Here is a 20498-nt window from a genome sequence, read left to right on the forward strand (position 1 = left end):
CTTTACGTCATGAGAGGACGTTTCGGCCGCCAAGCGCGTGCAATTGTAAAACTTGCCAGGTTATACACCATTCGAATATCTACAGGTTCTCAGCCCAGCACGCGCATGTTCCTTGCTTAGGAAAGCGAGCAAATCACGCGCCATGCGCACGAACACCGAAAATGGAACCGGCCAGCTGCGCGAGCTTTTGAGGAAAGGTCTATATTTCCCCCGCACTGCCACCAGTCGTGACGCCTTTTTCTGACCTTCTTTTGAAATTGGCGAGAGTGCGCCGCGTGCATAGCTTTGATAGTCGCTGAAGATGCGTTATTGCGGAGATTCCCAAAACTCCTTTTGTGACGTCACGCTTCGGGAAGGAGGAGCTTCAGCGGCATACGGTACTTTGAAAATGATTACCTGCGGGCTCCACGCACCAAAGTGAAAAAATAATTTCGATATTCGAGATCCTGGAGGCCGAATGAAGACGATTTAATTGTGCTTCCTCAAATATAGAACCGTTTCAATTTCACTTTAAAAGTAGGAGAAGAAAAAAAAAGAAAAAAAAGAGGCGGGAAATGGGAAAAAAGCGCGCGAAAATCACATTGCTGTCTAATCAAGCAATTAGCTGCAGACATAACTGAAAGAGCCGCGGCACGTCACGTGTCCATTTTCCCCCTAAATTTAGCGGGTAAACTGCATTTCTGTGTAGGTCATGTGACATCCAGCCACGCGACGTAATTTTCCCAGCGTTGAGGTCACGTGACATCAAGTATGTGACGTCATTTTTCCCGCTAAATTAGGCAGGAAAACTGGATTGGTGTTGAAATCATATAACTTCGATGTTCCCACTAAATGTAGCCCCCGCAAAATTTAGCGGAGAAACTGAATTGGTGTACGGATCACGTGACACGAAGTGCTGTGATGCCATTTTTCCCTCTAAATTTAACCGGGAAACTGGATCGATGGAGGTCACATGACGTCAATTTCCCACGCTAAATCTAGCGGGGAACCTGACATTTTTTTACAGGTCACGTGACATGAAGTCATGCGACATCATTTTCCCGCTCAATTAAGCGGGAAAACTGAATTGGTGTTGAGGTCACGTGATGACGTAACATCAAGTCATGTGAAGTCATCTTCCCCGTTAGACTCAGCAGGGAAAATGAACGGCCAAAAATATAGCTCAAAGTGGCCTAAAGATCCCAAGAAAGCTAATCGCTTTAAAAAAAGGGAAAGCAGAAAATGGGGAGAAAAAAAGGGGCGCAAAAAGTACAACCAAAATGGAGGCTAACGCGACGTCGATGCCGGTGAGGCTGTCAAGGTCGCAACGCGGGCGCCGCCGGTAACGGTCGTCTGCTAAATATAAACGCAGGCGGGGGCGGCGGAGGCGCCGTTTCCCTAATTCTCGTTCAAGCGTCGTTACAAGCTGTCGGTGCCGCTTCTCAAGCACACGGCAGCACCGCCCGAGACCGTTTTTAAAAGATTACAGATTTTTTTGTTCAGTCTCAGTCGGTTACTTCATTCGAGACCGAACAAAAATCAAAATGGCGGTTAACGCAGCGTATTCCGTGCGCCGTTTAATGTATCGTTATCCAAAACTGCAACGCTCGCGAAAACCGACATCTTTCGAGGAAGGAAACGTAATTATGTTTCGCCGTAACGTACAAAACATAAAAAAAAGCTGCCTTGAAACGGATAAAATTAGTTCCTATCCAAGCAGTCGGGAGTCTTTAATGGAACATTTTCGCGGGTCGTGATTCAAATAGACAGAGCTAAGCAATTCTTCCGGGACAGAATCTCCCTAATATCGTCAAAAAATAAAAACGATAAAACAATATAATAAAAATAGAACTATAAACTATACTAAATATACAAGCAATATTAACCTACATACAATACGAAAAATGACAAAAAAGTATATATATATACATCTATAAAAGACAAAAAATCTCGAATTAAAAATCAACTCAATTAAATGGTACAACGTCATATAAATTCGAGCACAAATTAAAATCCGAGACTCGTCTGGCAGGAATTCCGAAACAATTTCGAGTCGTCATGTGGCCGAGATTGTGCCTGATCGCCATTTGTGCAGTACCCTTTTTGCTGCAATCGCTTCTTTCTGTCGGACAAGTTTTTTTGTTTTTTTGTTTTTTTGTACAATAGTGACGCAACGGCCGAAAGGACTGCATTTCGTAAAATCCCCCTTCCCGGAGGATCAGACAGAGTGGCGGCACGGCATTGCGTCAGCCATGCAACCGCTGCTTTCTTCCCCTTTGGGGAAAAAAGAAAAAGGAAAAGGCGATTGCACAAGACGCGCATCAAGGAACAGCGCTCGGGTACCAAAAAGGTGCGGGCGAGTCCAGCTCGCTTGTCCAGCTCGCTTGCACCTTTGCATTTTATTGCATTATAATGAGAACTAGTGTTGTAAGCGTGACCGAAGTAAGGAAATACGTTACTTGTTACTCGAAAATAGGGAGTTTTCGTGGACCGCGTTTCCCCGTCCGCTCAGCCCTTCGCAACGAAGAAGTTGCTACTGCGCCTGCGCGCCGATAGCCTTGACTGGAGAGTTAAGCCTGGTTCAGACAGTTGCGTTTGACTGCGTTTGACTGCGTTGCGGCAGCGAGAAACCAGGACATCCCTGCTACTTATATCGTGTGCTAAGATGATTCTTTGAATTGGAGTCCACGCTTCATACGAAGCACAGATGTTCCGGTGACTCGCTTTCGGTTCTCGATGCAACGCAGTCAAACGCACTCAAACGCAAGTGTCTGAACCGGCCTTTACGGGTACCGTCGCGGATTGCGAAGAGCGTTGCGGGACGGCGAAACCGATCTACGGAAACGCCCTAATTAAAGGGAATGCGTTACCGTTATCAACCAAAAGTAACGCACGTGGATTAAAACGTTTTCTTGTTTTGACGTTACCTGTACGCGTAAGCGCCGTATTTAAGAAAACGTACCGTCCACGAGGAAACTTAACGTAATTACCTCATCTTTTCTGGCGGCGTAAAGGCGCAAAGTGTATAGTTTTAGACCGACCACCTTTTTGGCTTGCCCTCTGAAAACTGAATATCTTGGAATGTTTTCAATGCTTGCAATGAACCAATTCAGAAATAGGTTTTTTTATTTCAATTTTAAAAAAACACTTTTTTTTTTGGTTTGCTCGTTTGATGTGTGAATCCTAGACCATATATAACCGCTGGGACCGACCACCTTCATAAGTTTTAGTATTTTTGAAAACTGGGTATTTTATTGTATGTTCAATATTGTCCATTTATTTCAGGAAACACACACAAAAAAAATGTTTATCAAAATATTTTAATATACTGTCTTCTAATGCTAGCGTGTTTTTAAAAATAAAAGGTGAACATAAGCTTTCTGTGACATTTTTATCGCACCTGCACCCTTAAAATCAGTCTGAAATTTTATTTTTACCCCTAAGGCCAGTTTCCCGCAATATTCAAAGTCTCGTTAAAAAAAAAAAAAAAAACAACAACAACAACAACAAAATAATATTTTGGAAGAAATTAAACTCGACCGAATCCGTAAGGGTCGAATTTATGTCTGCATTGTTCCGCGTGCAATGACTTAAACGTCGTTACTTCTAACGCGTGTACAGGTTCTCTTGGCACTGTTTGACGAAAGGAACAGATGCAACGGACCACCTATTCGCGTTTGAAAGAGAGGTTGACCTTAGCCACTGCAGCTTGACAAGACCGGGGACTGAAGTCGCGTTCTCACAAAAGGACACTCTGTGGCGTTCCAGAGATAGCATTGCGAAAAGCGCACAGCGTGGTCATTTATCGGTGCGGTCGACTTGGCAGACGCTGCTTATCTCCGACAGAACACGGACAGCAAATGTCGCCTCACGCATTTAAAAGGCGATTCCGCGAACACGTACCCTCCAAGGAGTCGCTTTCTAATCTCACGCTCGGAGCACATTGTGTCGTACACGTATCGAAACTTATACTCTGTTTCATACTTAGCGTGCAACGCTGTCAAAGCTGCTGGCGAGAGCGCGTGGCTTCGTCTATGGTTTTGTGTGCGCGAGAACGCGTGCACATGATGAACGAGATCAAGCCCTATGCTCGCGCCAGTAGCTTTGACAACGCTGCACACTAAGTATGAAACAGAGTAGAGGCGCTCTTTCGTGCCGTCAACTTGTTCCAATCGCGTGATTCGCGAAAAGTAGACTAACGCAGGTTGACGATTGGTGCCCGATTCAATCAGGCAATAAACATCGACTGAAAGGTAACCCCCCCTTCCCGGACGTTGCAGCCAGCCTACTACCATTGTCGCAATTATCTGACATTGTTGATTTTCAAGTTGAAAATGATTCGTTTTATCGAATGATGCGTTTTGTAGTAATTTCGTAATTTATATGTATCCCGCCATACCGCAGTCTGTCTCTGCCTTGGAGAATTGAGAGCAAATAAATCGAACTACATTAAATTAAGTTTTCGCCGCTCTACGACGTACTGGTCGCCGCCAAAAGGCTTACTTAGAGATACGTATACATAGCGTTTTAAAGTAATAAAGTAACGCATTATAAAAATATAATAATTAATAATAATAATAATAATAATAAGCTTTATTTTGATTCCCCATTACAGGTAATGATGAGGCCGAGAATAAAAGCCGCGATAGACGGCCTGACAAGCTCTCGGCCCCAGTGACATTCGGCAGCAGTCATAGGGAACATTCGAATAAAACGCAAAGGTATTCAATCAAAGAACAAGCTCATTCAACGGATATTAATTACCCTGTTCATCTTCAAATACATGGACATGAGGAGGAATTACCAGATCAACAACTTACTGAGAACATAGAGATACAACATCCAAGTATATACAAAACCAAATATCAGTACACTGTATCAAACCTATACGTGACAGTACGTAATTAATTTAAACTCAATTTATCTATATCAATAATATTGTGAAAAATTAGTGAATTGAGAAGTCCTGGGCCTCGGTAGGATAACATCCCTTTGCCAACATTCGATCGACACGTTGGTATTTGCCAATAATCGGGGTTACGAGTTTGATACTTCACAACATGTTTTTGTAAATTTGACAATGCTACCAAGGATTGCGCCTCACCAAAAATCACTCAATATGTCACTTAAAAAAAAAAAAAAAAAACGATGCTGCGTGTTAACGCTTTTGGTTATTTGCGAACATAAAGTTAATGCGTGCCTCTCTCTGCCTCTCTGTCTTTTTCTCTTTCTTTTTTTTTTTTTTTGTCGGAGGGGGGGGGGGGGGGGAGGCGAGGCGAGTGTGATAGCCCGGGCTCGATTTCCACCCGTGTCCCGGGAATGAAATCAATTGAATTCCACGAAATAAGCCCTCGTACATGCCATCAAACCGAAAGCAATGAGTGCCAATGGCGTCGACCTCTTCGCTTTCCGCCGGCTGCTTCATTCTTTGCGCAATTACTAGGCGCTTTCAATCAGCTGCGCGTCGACGCCGCCCTAAACGACCTTCAGGTTTTGTTTCCACTTATTCCGTTTACTTGCCTTCATCATCGCCACAGCGGGACAGGCCATTTTACATTCTACTGCGTCCTTCTCCCCAGCATTGGCCTTTGTCAACGCCGGCTTCAGTGGCGATCTCGGGAGGAGAGAAGGTGAGCAACGGGTAGATTATTTTTGAATTTTCGCGATTTTTTTTTTCTCGTTCCGTATAACGACCACTTCGAACTTTTTAATCGAAATTTCACAACGCGGCAGATCGTTTGGCGCGTCGATCCTCCAAATACCTTACGCCCCCCCCCCCCCCCCCCCAAAAAAAAAATAAAATAAATACGAGAAAATAGTTAATTAAAACGTTCTAGTTAATTAGCTAGCAAAATAACCCATTTCGCCTTTTTTTTTCTTCCAGTAGCTGCCATCAGCAGTTTGGCCCGAAGGCTAAAAATACGCCAACCTCTATGTTTTTTGTTTAATTTTTACCTCCCTGGACAGTCTTATAACTAAAAACACCCGGCATGAAAAAAAGAAAAAAAAAAGAAGAAAATACGACAAAGTTGTGATGATGATAACTTCTCTGGGGATTATTATTGTCATACAACAAAGAGGAAGATTAAAGCACCGGAAAAGCTTTGACTGGAATGAAAAAATGCAGTAGCAGAATTTTAAACGTTGATTTCCCCCTTGTTTCCTTTAACTTCTTTGCTTTTTTTTTTTTTTTTTTTTTTTTTTTTTTTGTAGCGCCTTTTGGAGTTAATGGCATCATAGTTTTGGCTATTGGCCGAGCAGAAATGTTGGAAAGCTGCAGGTATTGAAATGTTCTTCCGAAGTCTCGATTTCCTATTCACGGTTGACTCTAATGGGCAGACAACGTAAAACCGGAACCTTGGCGGTATGTTCTAAGTGGTTATATATATATATATATATATACACAACGGGCATGGTGGCGGGAGGTGGAAGGCGTGGGTATATAACTGAGAAGAAAAAACCCTTAGTGAAAACAGCGACAACGGACGATTTATTCTTCGACGTTTCGGCCAAAACGTCGAAGAATAAATCGTGCGTTGTTGCTGTTTTCACTAAAGGTCTTTTCTTCTCCAGTTATATATATATATATATATATATATATATATATATATATATATATATATATATATATATATATATATATATATATATATACATAAAACACGGTGAAGCGTTGCGTGCGCCATAAATATTCATTATAAAAGTGGTTCATTCATTGGTTTTCAACAATGCCCAACAAGGTTTCGAACAGAAGCTGTACCTTTCTCTTAAAGGGATACTTCAACGAAATTTGAAATATTCCCGTCGTGTTCAAAAATAGGTTGAATATGATCTACAATATCCGTAAATTACAATCGCACGTTTGAATTTTGAGCCTGGTGGCTGTATTTTTCGCTATAAACGGCCCATTCTGGCAAGCGCTCGGAGAAGGCCCAGCGGAGACCACGTGACATCCAACGCAATCGTGACGTATAGTCGTCTCAAGACGAGCAAAGCTACGGCGAGGCTGACGTCGAGAGGATGGCCTAGTCGTTCCAGCCACCGAAGCGGCTGTTTTTGTATGAATTTTGAGGGACGGGTTAATCTTCTGTAATCTTGTAGGGGGACAATAGCGACTTCTGCGACACACAAAAGGCATTCTCGGGAAGAGGGGAGTTCCTCCTGCCCCTCTTCTCTCGTCGTGGCCGGAGACGAGACAACCTCCGTCACTAGCTGCCAAGGTTCCTAGACGGGCATCACAAGTGAGGCGTTAGCGACATCCATCAGGTGCTCTTTGCTAATCGTTTAATTCGTTTTAAAATTCCTTTTCGAGACCTTTTTAACAAGATATTGGTATGTTCCATGTGATACTGCTCTTTTGAACACATATAGACCAAAAAATGAGCGCCGAAATTTCGTTGTAGTATCCCTTTAAAGGGATACTACAACGAAATTTTGGCGCTCCTTTTTTGATCTATATGTGTTCAAAAGAGCAGTATCACATGGAAAATACCAATATCTCGCCTTGTGTGGCGTCGTAACTCTTTCTGAGCTGAATAAATGTTATTATTATTATTCTCTAAACAGCTCCTTTGGCAGTGACCAATAAGTCATCAACCCTTCTTGTGTAAGACGCGTAGTTGTCGCAGCTAAAACTTTGGCCTGCGTCCGACGAAACACGTTGTATCAGAGTTTATTTTAAAGGTGAAACTGTAACCCATTCACGTTTATGAGGTTATTGGACAATCCACACTCAGAACCGCCAACAAATAATACAAACAATGAATGGTAATGCATCTAAAATAGTAACAAAATATTGAAACCCCTCCAACACAATCTGACCATGTTTCCATTGTCGCAAGAAATTGCGACCAGTTTACTCAAGTTCTGACAAGTCGAAATTATTTGGGCCCGAAATACCCGACATTGACACGGTGCCACGAACAATCCTGTTATCATGGCGTTTTTAAAATCGTAAAGTTGAAAATTCAAACCTACAACTCACATAACAAAAAGAAAACAGCAGTTTTCGTTTTGAATGACACCAACATCTGGTAACATAAAAGTTCCAGTTGCTGGCGTGGCGTGCTGCAAAAGCGCGCGCTTCACAAACTCGAGGTCGCGAGTTCGAATCCCACCGCCGGCGGAGCTCGCGATGACGACAAAAAAGTGACTCAAAAATGTCTTCTTTCCCCGTCATAATCTTTCTTGATGAGAGGTCATTTCAGAGCGAGCCCATTCATTTTTTTTTTATACACACTTGTTTTTCTTTTTATTTGCGTTTCTAAATAACTTTTTTTTTTTTTTTTGACGACGATAGTAATATTTGTTAGGTGTGTAGTTGAACAATCATTCCCAGATTAATATTTTGAACAAATAGTTCGCGTAATCCTTCAACAAAAAAACGTAGAAAAGTACAACAATCGCTTTGTCTGCAATTAAACATTTAAAAGTAGCCGGGAGACACCTTTAAGTTTGTTCTTTTTCAACTCAGAGTTTAACTGGATACACGAATCCAGTTTAACAAATAGCTGTTGGTACCACTGGAGATTGAGATAGAGATTAAAGGGGCGGTGCAACGATTTTCGTATTTTGCGCAAATACCGCTTAGAACGGATCCCTGACGTTAATGACCTGTGAAATACCCGTTCGTTTTTCACCACACGCAACCTAAGTCGCAGAAAAAAAATATAGAAAAACGAGCAGACTTCACACCCTCAACTCGCAGCCACAACAAGCGGCCACGTGATCTGGAGCCGATTATATGCCGCCAATGTTGATCATAGTCACGCGCTGGGGTTGGCAAAGCACAGGACACGCGCTGAGTTCTAGACATTGTTATAGTTCGGCTGTGGTCGTCGTTGCAGTGATTGGACACGGGCCACTACCCGAATGCTTCTCGAGCTAGTAATTATCACGAGCCCAAATCGAGTGTCAACGCCATGCTCGGGTCCAATCGATGAGCCGCATTCAAATATCGTCACTGGGCGGTACTGCTACCGCCCAGCTACGTCATCAGGTTTTGCGAAGGAGAGATAGAATGAAAACACTCGGTTTTGTCCTCGAAATTACAGCGAAAAAAAGGCGTTTTTTGGTCAGTGGAGTTGCGTGCGAGTATCCTTGAGTCCCACTAGTGCCAGTAAGCTCGTGTAAAGTGAAAATCATTGCAATTGAATATCGTTGCACCGCCCCTTCAAGGTAAGAAATTCAGATAGGAGATTCATATAGAGATTAAGTTAAAGAATTTGAATAACAGATACAGATAGGAGATTCATATAGAGATATAGATAAATATGCAGACAGAGATTAAGATGTCAATAGGGTGCAGACCCCCACTAGGTCAAGGCCAGATCCAAATTAGATGCAGAGTTAGATGCAGAGTTAGATGCAGATCTAATCCAGATCTAATCCAGACCAGATGCGTGCAAGCACAAGCCAGATCGGAAACCAGATCTAGATGCGCATCCAGAATGGTATGAGAAACAGCACCGACGTCTCGCTCCATCCGAATGGGCAGCGTGGAGCAGCGTGAAGAGGATACGTAGATCTTGTCCTTCCTGTAGCGTGTCCGGAGGTTGGTGTTGATGGTGTCCTCGTCGATGCGGCTCAAGGCCGTCATGTCCGGAATGCCCTGCTCCGGACCATGGCCTCCGCCTGCACACACAGAGAACAACGAGGGATTTCAACGAATTGGGCGAGATAGAAGAGGGCACGCGCAGACAGTACTGCCTACCTTAGGGATTTTGCTCCTAGATCTAGGAATTTCCGTTATCGTTTACGTGCAATGAAAAATTTGTTCAAATCTAGGTGTGTGTGTTTTCTTTTCTTTAATGGGGTTTAAAAACAAGTTTTTTTTTTCCCCTTTTCCTTTTTTGTGCCGGCTGAGCGCAGCGGGAAGAATGCTTCTTTGTATATTTTTGGGGCCAAAGCAAATCTCCAGTGGCAGAAACAGCAATTTTAGGGGATTTTGTGTAAAGCTGCTTTTACTCCTTATGTCGGAACTGGCAGTTTAGATCATTGCTTGCTTTTATTGTTACGAATCGGTTTTATACGTTGACTTTGTTTTAGGAGCTCACTAAGTTTCTTTTCAAGTTCTTACTGTCCACTTTAACTATGTAAAGAGATTCCAACGAAGCAAATTTAACCTATAAATGGCCACTCAACTACACGAATATATATATTTAAGCTACTCCATAAGGATCACATCAATATTCTTGAAAAACAACATTTTCTGAAAATCTAGGGAAATCTAGGGAATTTTCGGATAAACATCAGGGAATAAACGACCGCGAAGGCTGGCAGCACTTGGGCGCAGACGACACACTGGCCGTTCTCAAAGTTTGGGCAGTGCCCCTGAGCTCAGGGGCGGATTCAACGGGGGGGCGGCCGCCCCCCCCCCCCCCCCCCCCCAAACTAAGTCGACCCCCCTCCCCCTTCTCGGGGGGCAATTTGCCATGGGTGGACCCCCCGGTACACAAGAAAGAATGGGAGAATAGTATAATTATAAATTTTCCGCCCCCGCCGCCGCCCCTCCCCTCCCTCCCTCCCTCCCTCCTCCCCCCCCCCCTCCCTCCCTCCCTCCCTCCCTCCCTCCCTCCCTCCCTCCCTCCCCCCCCCCCACGCCCCCAAAATGGAGTTCTGGACCTGGGCTGCACGTTGGCTGTACCGAACAACTATAAACGCTCCCTCGCTGCAGCCGGTATGAAGTGGTTCGCGTTTCTGAAACATTTACGGATACTCCAGGATCTGTCCGTTGTGTTCTGCTGATTCATTTTAGCAAATGATCAGCTATAGCGTATCTTCGTTCGCTTGCTTAAATAGCAATGACGTCTACCGGCTGCGTCTTTAGCGTCAGCAGAAAGTAGAATCCCGACTGTACAGTTCTGAGTTCGAAAACTTCTTGCTTTGCTTTTTTGAAGCGCCATGCAAACGTGTTCCCAGCCATATGGGATCGAATTTCGTCCGTCAAGGAAGCGCCGTCACGCCGAAGTCACGCTGTTTTACTTTTATTATTATTATTTTTTTTTATGAATAATAATTAGGACAACTTTTCCACAAACCATGCTGCCGGCACACCCGTGTCGTTGGGTTTTCGGTTGTGCATTGAAGTCAATTGCGTGCCCAGTAATCGTTTCCCAAATGCCGCTAACGCGTAAACATAGGGGGAAAAAAGTTATTTTTAGTACAAGTAGACCACTACAAACAACTGCGATAGCGAAAGCCCTCTGAGGTCTTCATATCCAAGGCTAGCAGGCAATGCATTCTGTGCAAATTCGTTGTTCGTTAAAATAATAATGAAAAAAATCATAAATAAATAAAAAAAAAATCGCGCTGTTGTTTTATACGTGGTGAGCACGGTTTGCATTTTTGTATTGATGTGAAATCGCCATGACCCGTCTTCAATATGTTGAGCACAAAACCTTTCTCAAAATAGTTTATTGCGCGATCAATAAACATAAACAGGCGATCCAAACTGAAGTATTCGTGTAGATCTAATCGCTATATACAGGGTGATTCAAGGAGAAGTCAGGCTCTTTAAATCGACCGCGAAATTCGGTCGCGCTACGACTTTGTGCAGCGTTGCCCACAGATGGTGCATTTTTTTTTTTTTTGTAAAATTTGAAAAGAGCGAACTTATTCGATGAAAAAGTAAAGAAAGAAAAAGGCTTAGCACCTATGGAAACGCAGCGACGCCACCGGTCTTCAAACAACACGGCGCCGTTTCGCACGGGAGACAAGAGATGGCGTAACGAACGCCGCCAACGAACGAGCATGGCGGCGCCGAGAGCCGGCGTCTTTAGCAGACGAGCTTTTCGACTCAAAAGCGGCGCGCGTTCCGCAGGCGGCGACAGTCGCAGAAACAAAAACAGGCGCGGTAACAACAAGAAACTGCAGTTCCTTGTCTGCTAAAAACGCCGGCTCTCGGCGTCGTATGCTCGTTCGTTGGCGGCAGTTGGCGTCGCGACCGCTTGCGCCATCTCTTGTCTCCCGTGCGAAACGGCGCCGTACTGTTGAAGAACGGTGGCTAAGCCTTTCACTTTCTTTAGTTTTTCCTCGGGTAAGTTCGCTCTTAACAAATTTTACAAAAAAGATGCACCATCTGTGGGCAACGCTGCACAAAATCGTAGCGCGATAGGTTAAGAAACCGAATTTTGCGGTCGATTTAAAGAGCCTGGACTCTCCTTGAATCACCCTATAGAAAAGAAGAAAAAGTGCGCTATACGATAAAATGCGAATATTTAGGTCAACTTCCACAAAAATTCGGGCACGACGCAAAAAAAAAAAAAAAAAAAACGCGAACAGCTCGAGGAAAGGAGGAAGGATGACGTCAAGATAGCAGACGACAAATTTTGTCCCGCAGAGCTAAACCACACGAAAAAAAAATGTCGTCTGCAAACCGTCGTCTGCACTGCGCAGCATCTCAATTTTGATTTTTTTTTCTTTTGTCTGATTTTTTGCTGGTATTACTTCCTTTCTTGATATTTTTGCTCGCTTTTTTTTTCCTTTTCTTTGGGGAGGGTAAATCGATCCGAATTTCCCGAATTCCTGAGGGACTCTCACGTCGTGGGACCTTGCCCCGCGTCAAACTTAATCACCAGTGCGGACAAGACTCGGGTGTCAGGACGGATTCCCCGTCAGGCGATAAGGACTCTCGCACAATTATCGTAGACGAGTCGGCGTCTTACCCAGCTTTATAATCACTGCGCGGCCAACTTGATGAGCCATTAAGAACGCAGAAGAGCGAATACCGAAGCAATCAGTGTGTGAACGCCATAAACCAATACCCCGCGTTCTTAAAGCTGTCGGCAGACGGTACTCATTTCAAGTAATCAAATTACTTTAATCGATTACTTTTTGGAGTAATTTTTTACTCATTTGAACACAATGATTAGGAAGCAGTGTTTTTTAAAGTACAGATAAAAAAGTACTTGAAATACAAAGTAAATGAAATGTTATTTACGTACTTCCAAGTGGTAAGTACATCGGGCGGTATGTACTTGAAGTAAAATACTATAAATGCAATATACTTTCAAAGTAAAATACAAGTACTTTTTAAACACAGTCTTTCTGATTCCCTTACAGTGTTTTTTTTTATTATTATTATTAATGGCACGCATCGTCCCAGGCGTAATCGAGGGTGCATCAGATATTTTCGGAAATGGCAGCACGTATTAGACAAAGTAAAATTGACACAAAGTAGTTTTTTTTTTTTTTTAATTCTTGTCGACAAACAATTAAGCACAATCACTTTATGAGGCACTTATTTGTATCTGTCTTATAGCCGCCATTTCTCCATTCAGAGAAATGACCCCAGATTACGTCTTGAAATATGATAGCACATTTTCACATGACGGTATACATAATGTTTTTGTTTACAAATTAGAACAATGTACTTTGAAGTTGGGAGTTGTACTTTCCTCGGAAAGTACAAGAAATAAATCTTTAAGTAAAGTATACAAGTACACACTCAGACAATGTACTTAATAATAATTTTTTTTTCGTTAACTGATAAAAAAAGGACCGAAAGAAAAAGAAAAAGCTTATGATTATAATGCAATTTGAAATGCAAAGGTGCAAGCGAGCTGGACAACGATGACGAAAATAATCCCTGGAGAGGGGGAATAAGAGGGACAAAGGACAAACACAAATCTCCAAACACAGCTAGGTGACTGGTGCGCTGTCAGAAAAGCTTGACGACATTTGAGACAAAACCCCGAGCTCGGGGGAAAAGAGGACAACACAAAGTTTCAAACACAGTCTCGGGGTTTTGTCTAAAGTGTTAAACCTTCACCAGCTTGTTTGCGCCCTAAATTTTTGTTCAGCTTGACGAGTTCCCGGACCCCGACAGTGGCAGAAGGAAGCAAATGAAAAAAAAAAAAAAGCAAGATAAACTTTGCCGAAACACACACAGGCCTATTTACACAAATTTGTATTTACACATAACATTTACGAATTTCTTTTATGGTGAGTAAATCCAAGTGCAAGTTGTGGCTACTTAAGTCGTTAAGTAATTGCGGTAACGTATATTTTAGCATTTGAGGGCCGTGACTAGTTCTTGGAGTGACCATCTCCCAAGCACTCAGCATGTCGGGTGGAATAGGCTATAACAATTTTAGGTCAGGGTGACAAGACTTGCCAAAAATTGAAAGTCCAGTTTTTGTTCTTTCTTAAAACCAGCGGCTAACCTGTAATTGTATAAGTAATAGTTACTTATAATAGCATATTTATTAAAGAAACATGATGGGAGTCACATGAATCGTTGCAGATAAATTCTTATAATTTTCTTTTGAAGACGAAATATCTTTTCCAGGTTTCCAGACGTAGTTGTACCCCAGATGAGGTGGCCATAACTGATGTAGGAAAAAAAAGTGAATCGTAAATAACTAGTTGGACATTGGTTGGAAGAATAGAGCGTTTTCGGTTCACTAATTGGATGATGCGGGGCAATTTAGAGATCACGTATTCAACACGGTAATCCCGAAACATGTTTTCAGAAAAAAATGACGCCTAATGTCTCGAAGGTAGAAACAATTTTAATAGGTGTTATGCTTAAGACAAGGCTGTTTTTAATTAGCGCAGGTTTATTTGTTGGACGAAAAAGAATAGCCTGGGCTTTGTTTATGTTTATTTTTAAAGAGTTTGCCCGCGCCGATCGGTGCGGTTTAGAACGGTAGTATTAGTGTAGGACATATGAATTACATCCTCGCTATACGAATACCACCTCTCTGTGAACATAACATCGAAAAAACCAAAACGAAGTGGTTCAATACAAGCTCAATATCAGGTGTTTTATTTCTAGCGATTCGAACGTTCAAATGAAAACACTCCAAGAGAACGGTCGTTACTAAAGTGACGCTTTAAATCCTGAGGAGCAATAAAAAAAAAAAAAAAAACGATCAGTCCTTGCCGATATACAAATCCAGCTGTAAAGACACAACGTTTGGAAACCTAAGCCATTCGGAACAGGTCGTCTTCGCACCGAATGAGATGCGCTCGCTCCTTGCCAGCTTTCCTTGCAAGTATCTTCTCATTCCTGTGCCATGATGATGTGCATGATGTGCACATCATCATGGCACATGATGTGCCATGATGATGTGCATGGGTGCATGATGTGCATGATGTGGCGTGGCCCATTCCTTCGGTGCCCGCACCAACTCACGGTTCCGCTTTGCCAAGTTTTCCTGAACATACACGTAAGGATTTCGCACTTCGGCTTTCCTCGTCTGCTCCAGCCACGGCTCCGTGGTGCTCACTCCAGCAAAACGGACGATGATCCCTGGAATTTGTGTCCAATCGTGAGGGTAGACTGTGCAAATCGGTTACTTCCAATATGCGGCAAGGGGTGGAACCTTCAGTAAGGCGGCAATCTCGTTCATTTTGTGCAGCCAGTCTTCCCCATCAGTTTTGACGATACCGTGAGTCTCGAGATTCAACTTTCTCTTGCGCCATTCCACGTCGTGAACGGCCAACTGGAGTTCCTGTTTTTTTTTCTACACTCGTTCTAATGGGTCGCGTAAATCGGTTATTTTCGGATCCTCCTCGGCCACTTGTTTCAAAATATCATCGTAATGGACTGATATCGCCTCCCGAGATTTTTCGGTGCTTTCAGCAGTCGCTTTCAACGTCATGAAGCTGTCTACTTCTGCATCGATTTCAGCGAGAAGGACGCATGTGATCCTGTTTTTGCTCGCCTTTCTGGCTGCCCGATGCTGCATCAGACTTCTTGCAGCCGTGGCCTTTCCAGGAGAAAGACTGCGAGCAGAAACACCAGAGCAGTTGTCCCGGGTGATACTGGCATTTGCGCTCAATACAGGACCTAAAACTATACCGTCGTCTGCAAGCACACCATTGCACTACGCGCAGGGCACGTCATCATCGTCCGACAATAAAACAGAAATGGCAGAGCGGCGCCATGGTTACAACGGCGGTTTATGCAGTACAAAGCTATAATGACGGGTGATAAGTCAGTGCCCACTTGCTTGAGCCGCCCTTGCTGCATGTAAGGTCCCGGTCGTATGATGACGCCTCTTTGTAGGTAAATCTTGGCCGTAAGTGTCGTGGCTTTCCAAACCTACTTAAAGTAGTACTTTAAGTACAATGTACTACTTCCGAACACTGTTAGGAAGTAATCACCAGAGTAATTTGAATACTTTTGAAATACTAAAATTATTCCGACACTGTTAGTAAAACTGTTAGTAATTTTCCACTACCATGTCTAATGGGGAATCCTCACACCAAGTCTCCGACTAAAGGATCGGTTTACAAAAATCGACGAAAGAAGAGGAGTATATCTTATAATTCGGTGAAATCGGTGAATTTCGGTGAAATCGGTTTATAATTCGGTGATTTCGGTGAAATCGGCTTATAATTCGGTGATTTTATTCGAATAACGGACAATACAAGATACTTCTTTTTTTTTTTAACCGACAGAAAAATATTTGTTGTTTTGAAAATTTGAAGTAATCGGAAGAAAAGTAACGGTTACTTTTTTTCTTCAAGTAACGGCCAATTACTTCTCTTCTACAGTAATCGAATAATCTTGTTAAATAGTTCTTTTGAACCGAAAGTAATTGTGACTGCAATCAATTAAATTTTTTTTTCGAGTAACAATTAAGAGTGTATTTTTGTTACCAATTTTTTTTACAGTTACATTTTACATTACATTTTACAATTACATTTTAGATTACACGTTTACTGTTCCACCTATAGTCACCGGCAGTTTAAAAAACGCGGAGCGCGCATTGTTATGGTCGTGGTTCTCGCTTCTTTTGATCCGTCATTCGGCGATGATTATGATCAGTATATGTTGTTGCAATCTAACTGGTTAATGAACGACAATATAAGATATGCGGGATTTGCCACGCCCTGCTTTTGTTAAGCTCTCATTCGTCGTACGATAATAAAATAATTGCGAATGATCGAGCTTAAACTGCCATAATGGTATTCAAATCCGCCATACTTATCACTACTGTGTGGTGCACGCGGTAGTGATCCTGGCTAAATTTTTCATTTACAGCCGAGAGACAACGAGCGGGCTATCGAGGCTGGCTAAACGTAATAATAATAATAATAAAAAAACACAACGCAATTTCCGCCATATTGTCATTCACTCTGTCGAGCCATTTCACTGAGAAAAAAATGGTAAGTTTACAAGAGTGTAGTCTTCTTGCTCGTATCAAATCACATTACTGAAAAAAAAAAAAAAAACTACAATCATTTTGCTTAGCTCTAAATGAGGCGTACCGCAGCAGCCAATCAGTGTGTTCGCCTTTTCTACTTCTAATTTTTTACGCCTTTTTTTATTTTTTCGCGATTAGTGCCCTCGGGCACCAACAGCATTGTAGCCGCACCACTAAATTCGTAGTGTCAAAGTGCACACACGCGAATATGTGTATTTCTTCTCATATACTGAAATAAATCTGAACAGTGCGCTTTCCGGCAAAAGCCTCTCGAATGCTTTTGGGATAAAGTTCTTGTGGACGTTCCATATTTCTAGAGTGCAGATATTTCTCGTGTTTAAAATGTTTTAGATAAAAACATTATATCTACTTAAATTGTAAGCTTACGGCTTACATTGGAGGCGGTGTAGAACAGAACGTGCACAAGAAAAGGCGACACTGGTGGGAGAAGTATTTAGCAGATAACATATTAGTCCGTGCCAGTGGCTCCGGCAGATGTACAATAAAATTACTTGCTTCGATTTTTACGGGAGGCGGATCTCAAGCACCCCACCTGGAGTTGCAGCTGGGCCACTGATCTCTGTTGTAGTACACTACAATAGAGATCAGTGGCATGGGCATTCGAGCGGCACGTCGGCGCCATCTTGGCCGAGTGCGTACGCCAGATTTTTCAACGTTGGACACCACGTTTCCCTTCTAGAGTTTTTCTAGGAAACGAATATTAACATTTACCTTTGATCATCAGCGAACCGACGTAATTAAAAATATATATTTCATTTTATTTTCTTTGATACAGCGATAGGGGTCGTCTGCTTCGTAAATGACAGACACAGACAAACGAAGGCACCAGAAAGCGAGAACCTCGAGACTCAATAAATTCGCAACAACAACGAAAGTACGTTTCTTCGCTCCTTTCTCATTAGGCCGGACGAACAGATGCAAAACAGTGTACGAAGGGGGGAAGACAGATGAAACGAGACTGACAAACAATTCGCAACGAAGCTCCAAAAAAAAGAAAAAAAAAAGGGTAAAAGAAAATGCAATGCGATTGAAGGCCGCGCGTCGAGTTTCGAGCGGCACCATCCATATCCGTCTTCGGGAAGGCAGTGCCCGCATTTCCAGCCGACAGCCCCAGACCAGCCCCCTGACAAGCGTTGCCCCTGACTATTCTCCGTTTCCCATCGAAGCGAACCGCTCGCTACGACTATGCAATACCGCGTAAATGTCACGTGACCTTTAACTGGTCACGTGACTATACTCCGCGGAGCGGGGCAGTCACGTGGTATACGTTCGTAGCGCTGGATTTGTTGGGGCGGCTCGTAGCCCCCGACAAAGTCCGTCGTAAAGTCAAACGGAATGAGTAGTTGCGAAAACAGGCAGGCAGCCTATGCTGCGAGCAAACGACGAAACGAACAAAAAAAAGAATGCAACGTACAAAACGCGTTTTGAGCTTCGAAGGATAAGCGTCAAAACGGCCGGGGGATAGAGTGAGCATTCCTCGGGGAATTCCCCCCTAGGAGGAATGCCGTCGCCGATAGCTTCTGGCGGCGAGCGCCCGGCGCTCGCCTTCAAGAATATATATATATATATATATATATATATATATATATATATATATATATATATATATATATATATATATATATATATATATATATATATATATACGAATACCAGCGGTCGGTACGCATTCGCGTTTGGCCGCCTACGTCGAATGTAGTATAGTGGTAGCCGAATAGACCCGACGAAGTGGAATTGAATAGATACGCATGCCTTATTATCTACTCGTTTTTTTTTTTTAAGATAATAAAGAGGAAGTTCGATGAACGCCCTCGCTCGCTCTTGTTTCTCGTAAGTATATTAGCGGCGAGATGTTTCGGTGGCGCCCTCGTTTGGTTACCCTTCGTGACGTCATTACCTTGTGAAGAACAAGTTCGGTGGTGTTTGTAATTAGCATGGCGGAAGCTTGAAATCATAGCGTTCTTGAACCAATTAACACAGTCAACACCGTCAAAATTGAAGTCCTCACGTTCCTCTTATTTCCTTCCATGAGAACTTCTTTGCTGACGTCATAGTCAGCATTCGGCCCATTGTGGAAGGCCGACCACCGCGACACTTTCGATCGCGACGTCGTCAATACCCAGGCAGCACAAGGCTTCGAGAGGACGTCGAAATAAAGTCCTAGACGTTGGGCGACGTCGAAGTCTTTAACAAAATTTTTATCGACGGCATTGGAACGTCCACATGAGAGGTTCCGACAATGTCAAACACGCGACGTAGTGACAACGTCATAAGCTTCACCTCGACGTCTTCAACAGACGTCTCTTGGACGTCTTGTATGAGAAGTTCTTTGAATGTCGAGCACGAGACGTCATAAAAATGTCCTGAACAACACCTTGACGTCTTCGACATTAATCGACGTCAGTTCTACGTTTTCTCCGGGAAGTTATTTGAACGTCGAGCACGAGACGTCCCAACAATCTTCTGAGCAACACCTTGACGTCATCGACATTATTCGACGTCAGTTCTACGTTTTCTCCGGAAAGTTCTTTGAACGTTGAGCACGAGACGTCCCAACAATGTCTGAGCAACACCTTGACATCATTGACAATTATAGACGTTAGTTCTACGTTTTCTCCGGGAAGTTCTTTGAACGTGGAGCACGAGACGTACCAATAATGTCCTGAGCAACACCTTGATGCCATCGACATTATTCGACGTCAGTTCTACGTTTTCTTTCGGGAGGTTTTTTGAACGTTGAGCGCGAGACGTCCCAACAATGTCTGAGCGCACACCTTGACATCATTGACAATTATAGACGTTAATTCTACGTTTTCTCCGGGAAGTTCTTTGAACGTTGAGCGCGAGACGTCCCAACAATGTCTGAGCAACACCTTGACATCATTGACAATTATAGACGTTAGTTCTACGTTTTCTCCGGGAAGTTCTTTGAACGTTGAGCGCTAGACGTCCCAACAATGTCTGAGCGAACACCTTGACATCATTGACAATTATAGACGTAAGTTCACCGTTTTCTCCGGAAAGTTCTTAGAACGTTGAGCGCGAGACGTCCCAACAATGTCTGAACAACACCTTGACATCATTGACAATTATAGACGTTAGTTCTACGTTTTCTCCTGGAAGTTCTTTGAACGTTGAGCGCGAGACGTCCCAACAATGTCTGAGCGAACACCTTGACATCATTGACAATTATAGACGTTAGTTCTACGTTTTCTCCGGGAAGTTCTTTGAACGTTGAGCGCGAGACGTCCCAACAATGTCTGAGCAACACCTTGACATCATTGACAATTATAGACGTTAGTTCTACGTTTTCTCCTGGAAGTTCTTTGAACGTTGAGC

General features: G+C 43.1%; 1 protein-coding gene across 1 annotated transcript in view; it reads right to left on the bottom strand.

Annotated features, from left to right (window-relative positions):
- The window catches only part of LOC8023199 (myosin-VIIa), a 149773-nt gene that overhangs the window by 93753 nt on the left and 35522 nt on the right, over positions 1 to 20498 (bottom strand). Inside the window, exon 2 of the mRNA XM_029969663.4 lies at positions 9500 to 9612. Coding sequence (XP_029825523.3) covers positions 9500 to 9612 — 113 coding nt within the window. The remainder of the gene's footprint in view (positions 1 to 9499; positions 9613 to 20498) is intronic.

Source organism: Ixodes scapularis, unplaced genomic scaffold (assembly GCF_016920785.2).
Source record: "Ixodes scapularis isolate PalLabHiFi unplaced genomic scaffold, ASM1692078v2 PGA_scaffold4__175_contigs__length_147842914, whole genome shotgun sequence".
NCBI classification, from domain to species: Eukaryota; Metazoa; Arthropoda; class Arachnida; order Ixodida; family Ixodidae; genus Ixodes; species Ixodes scapularis.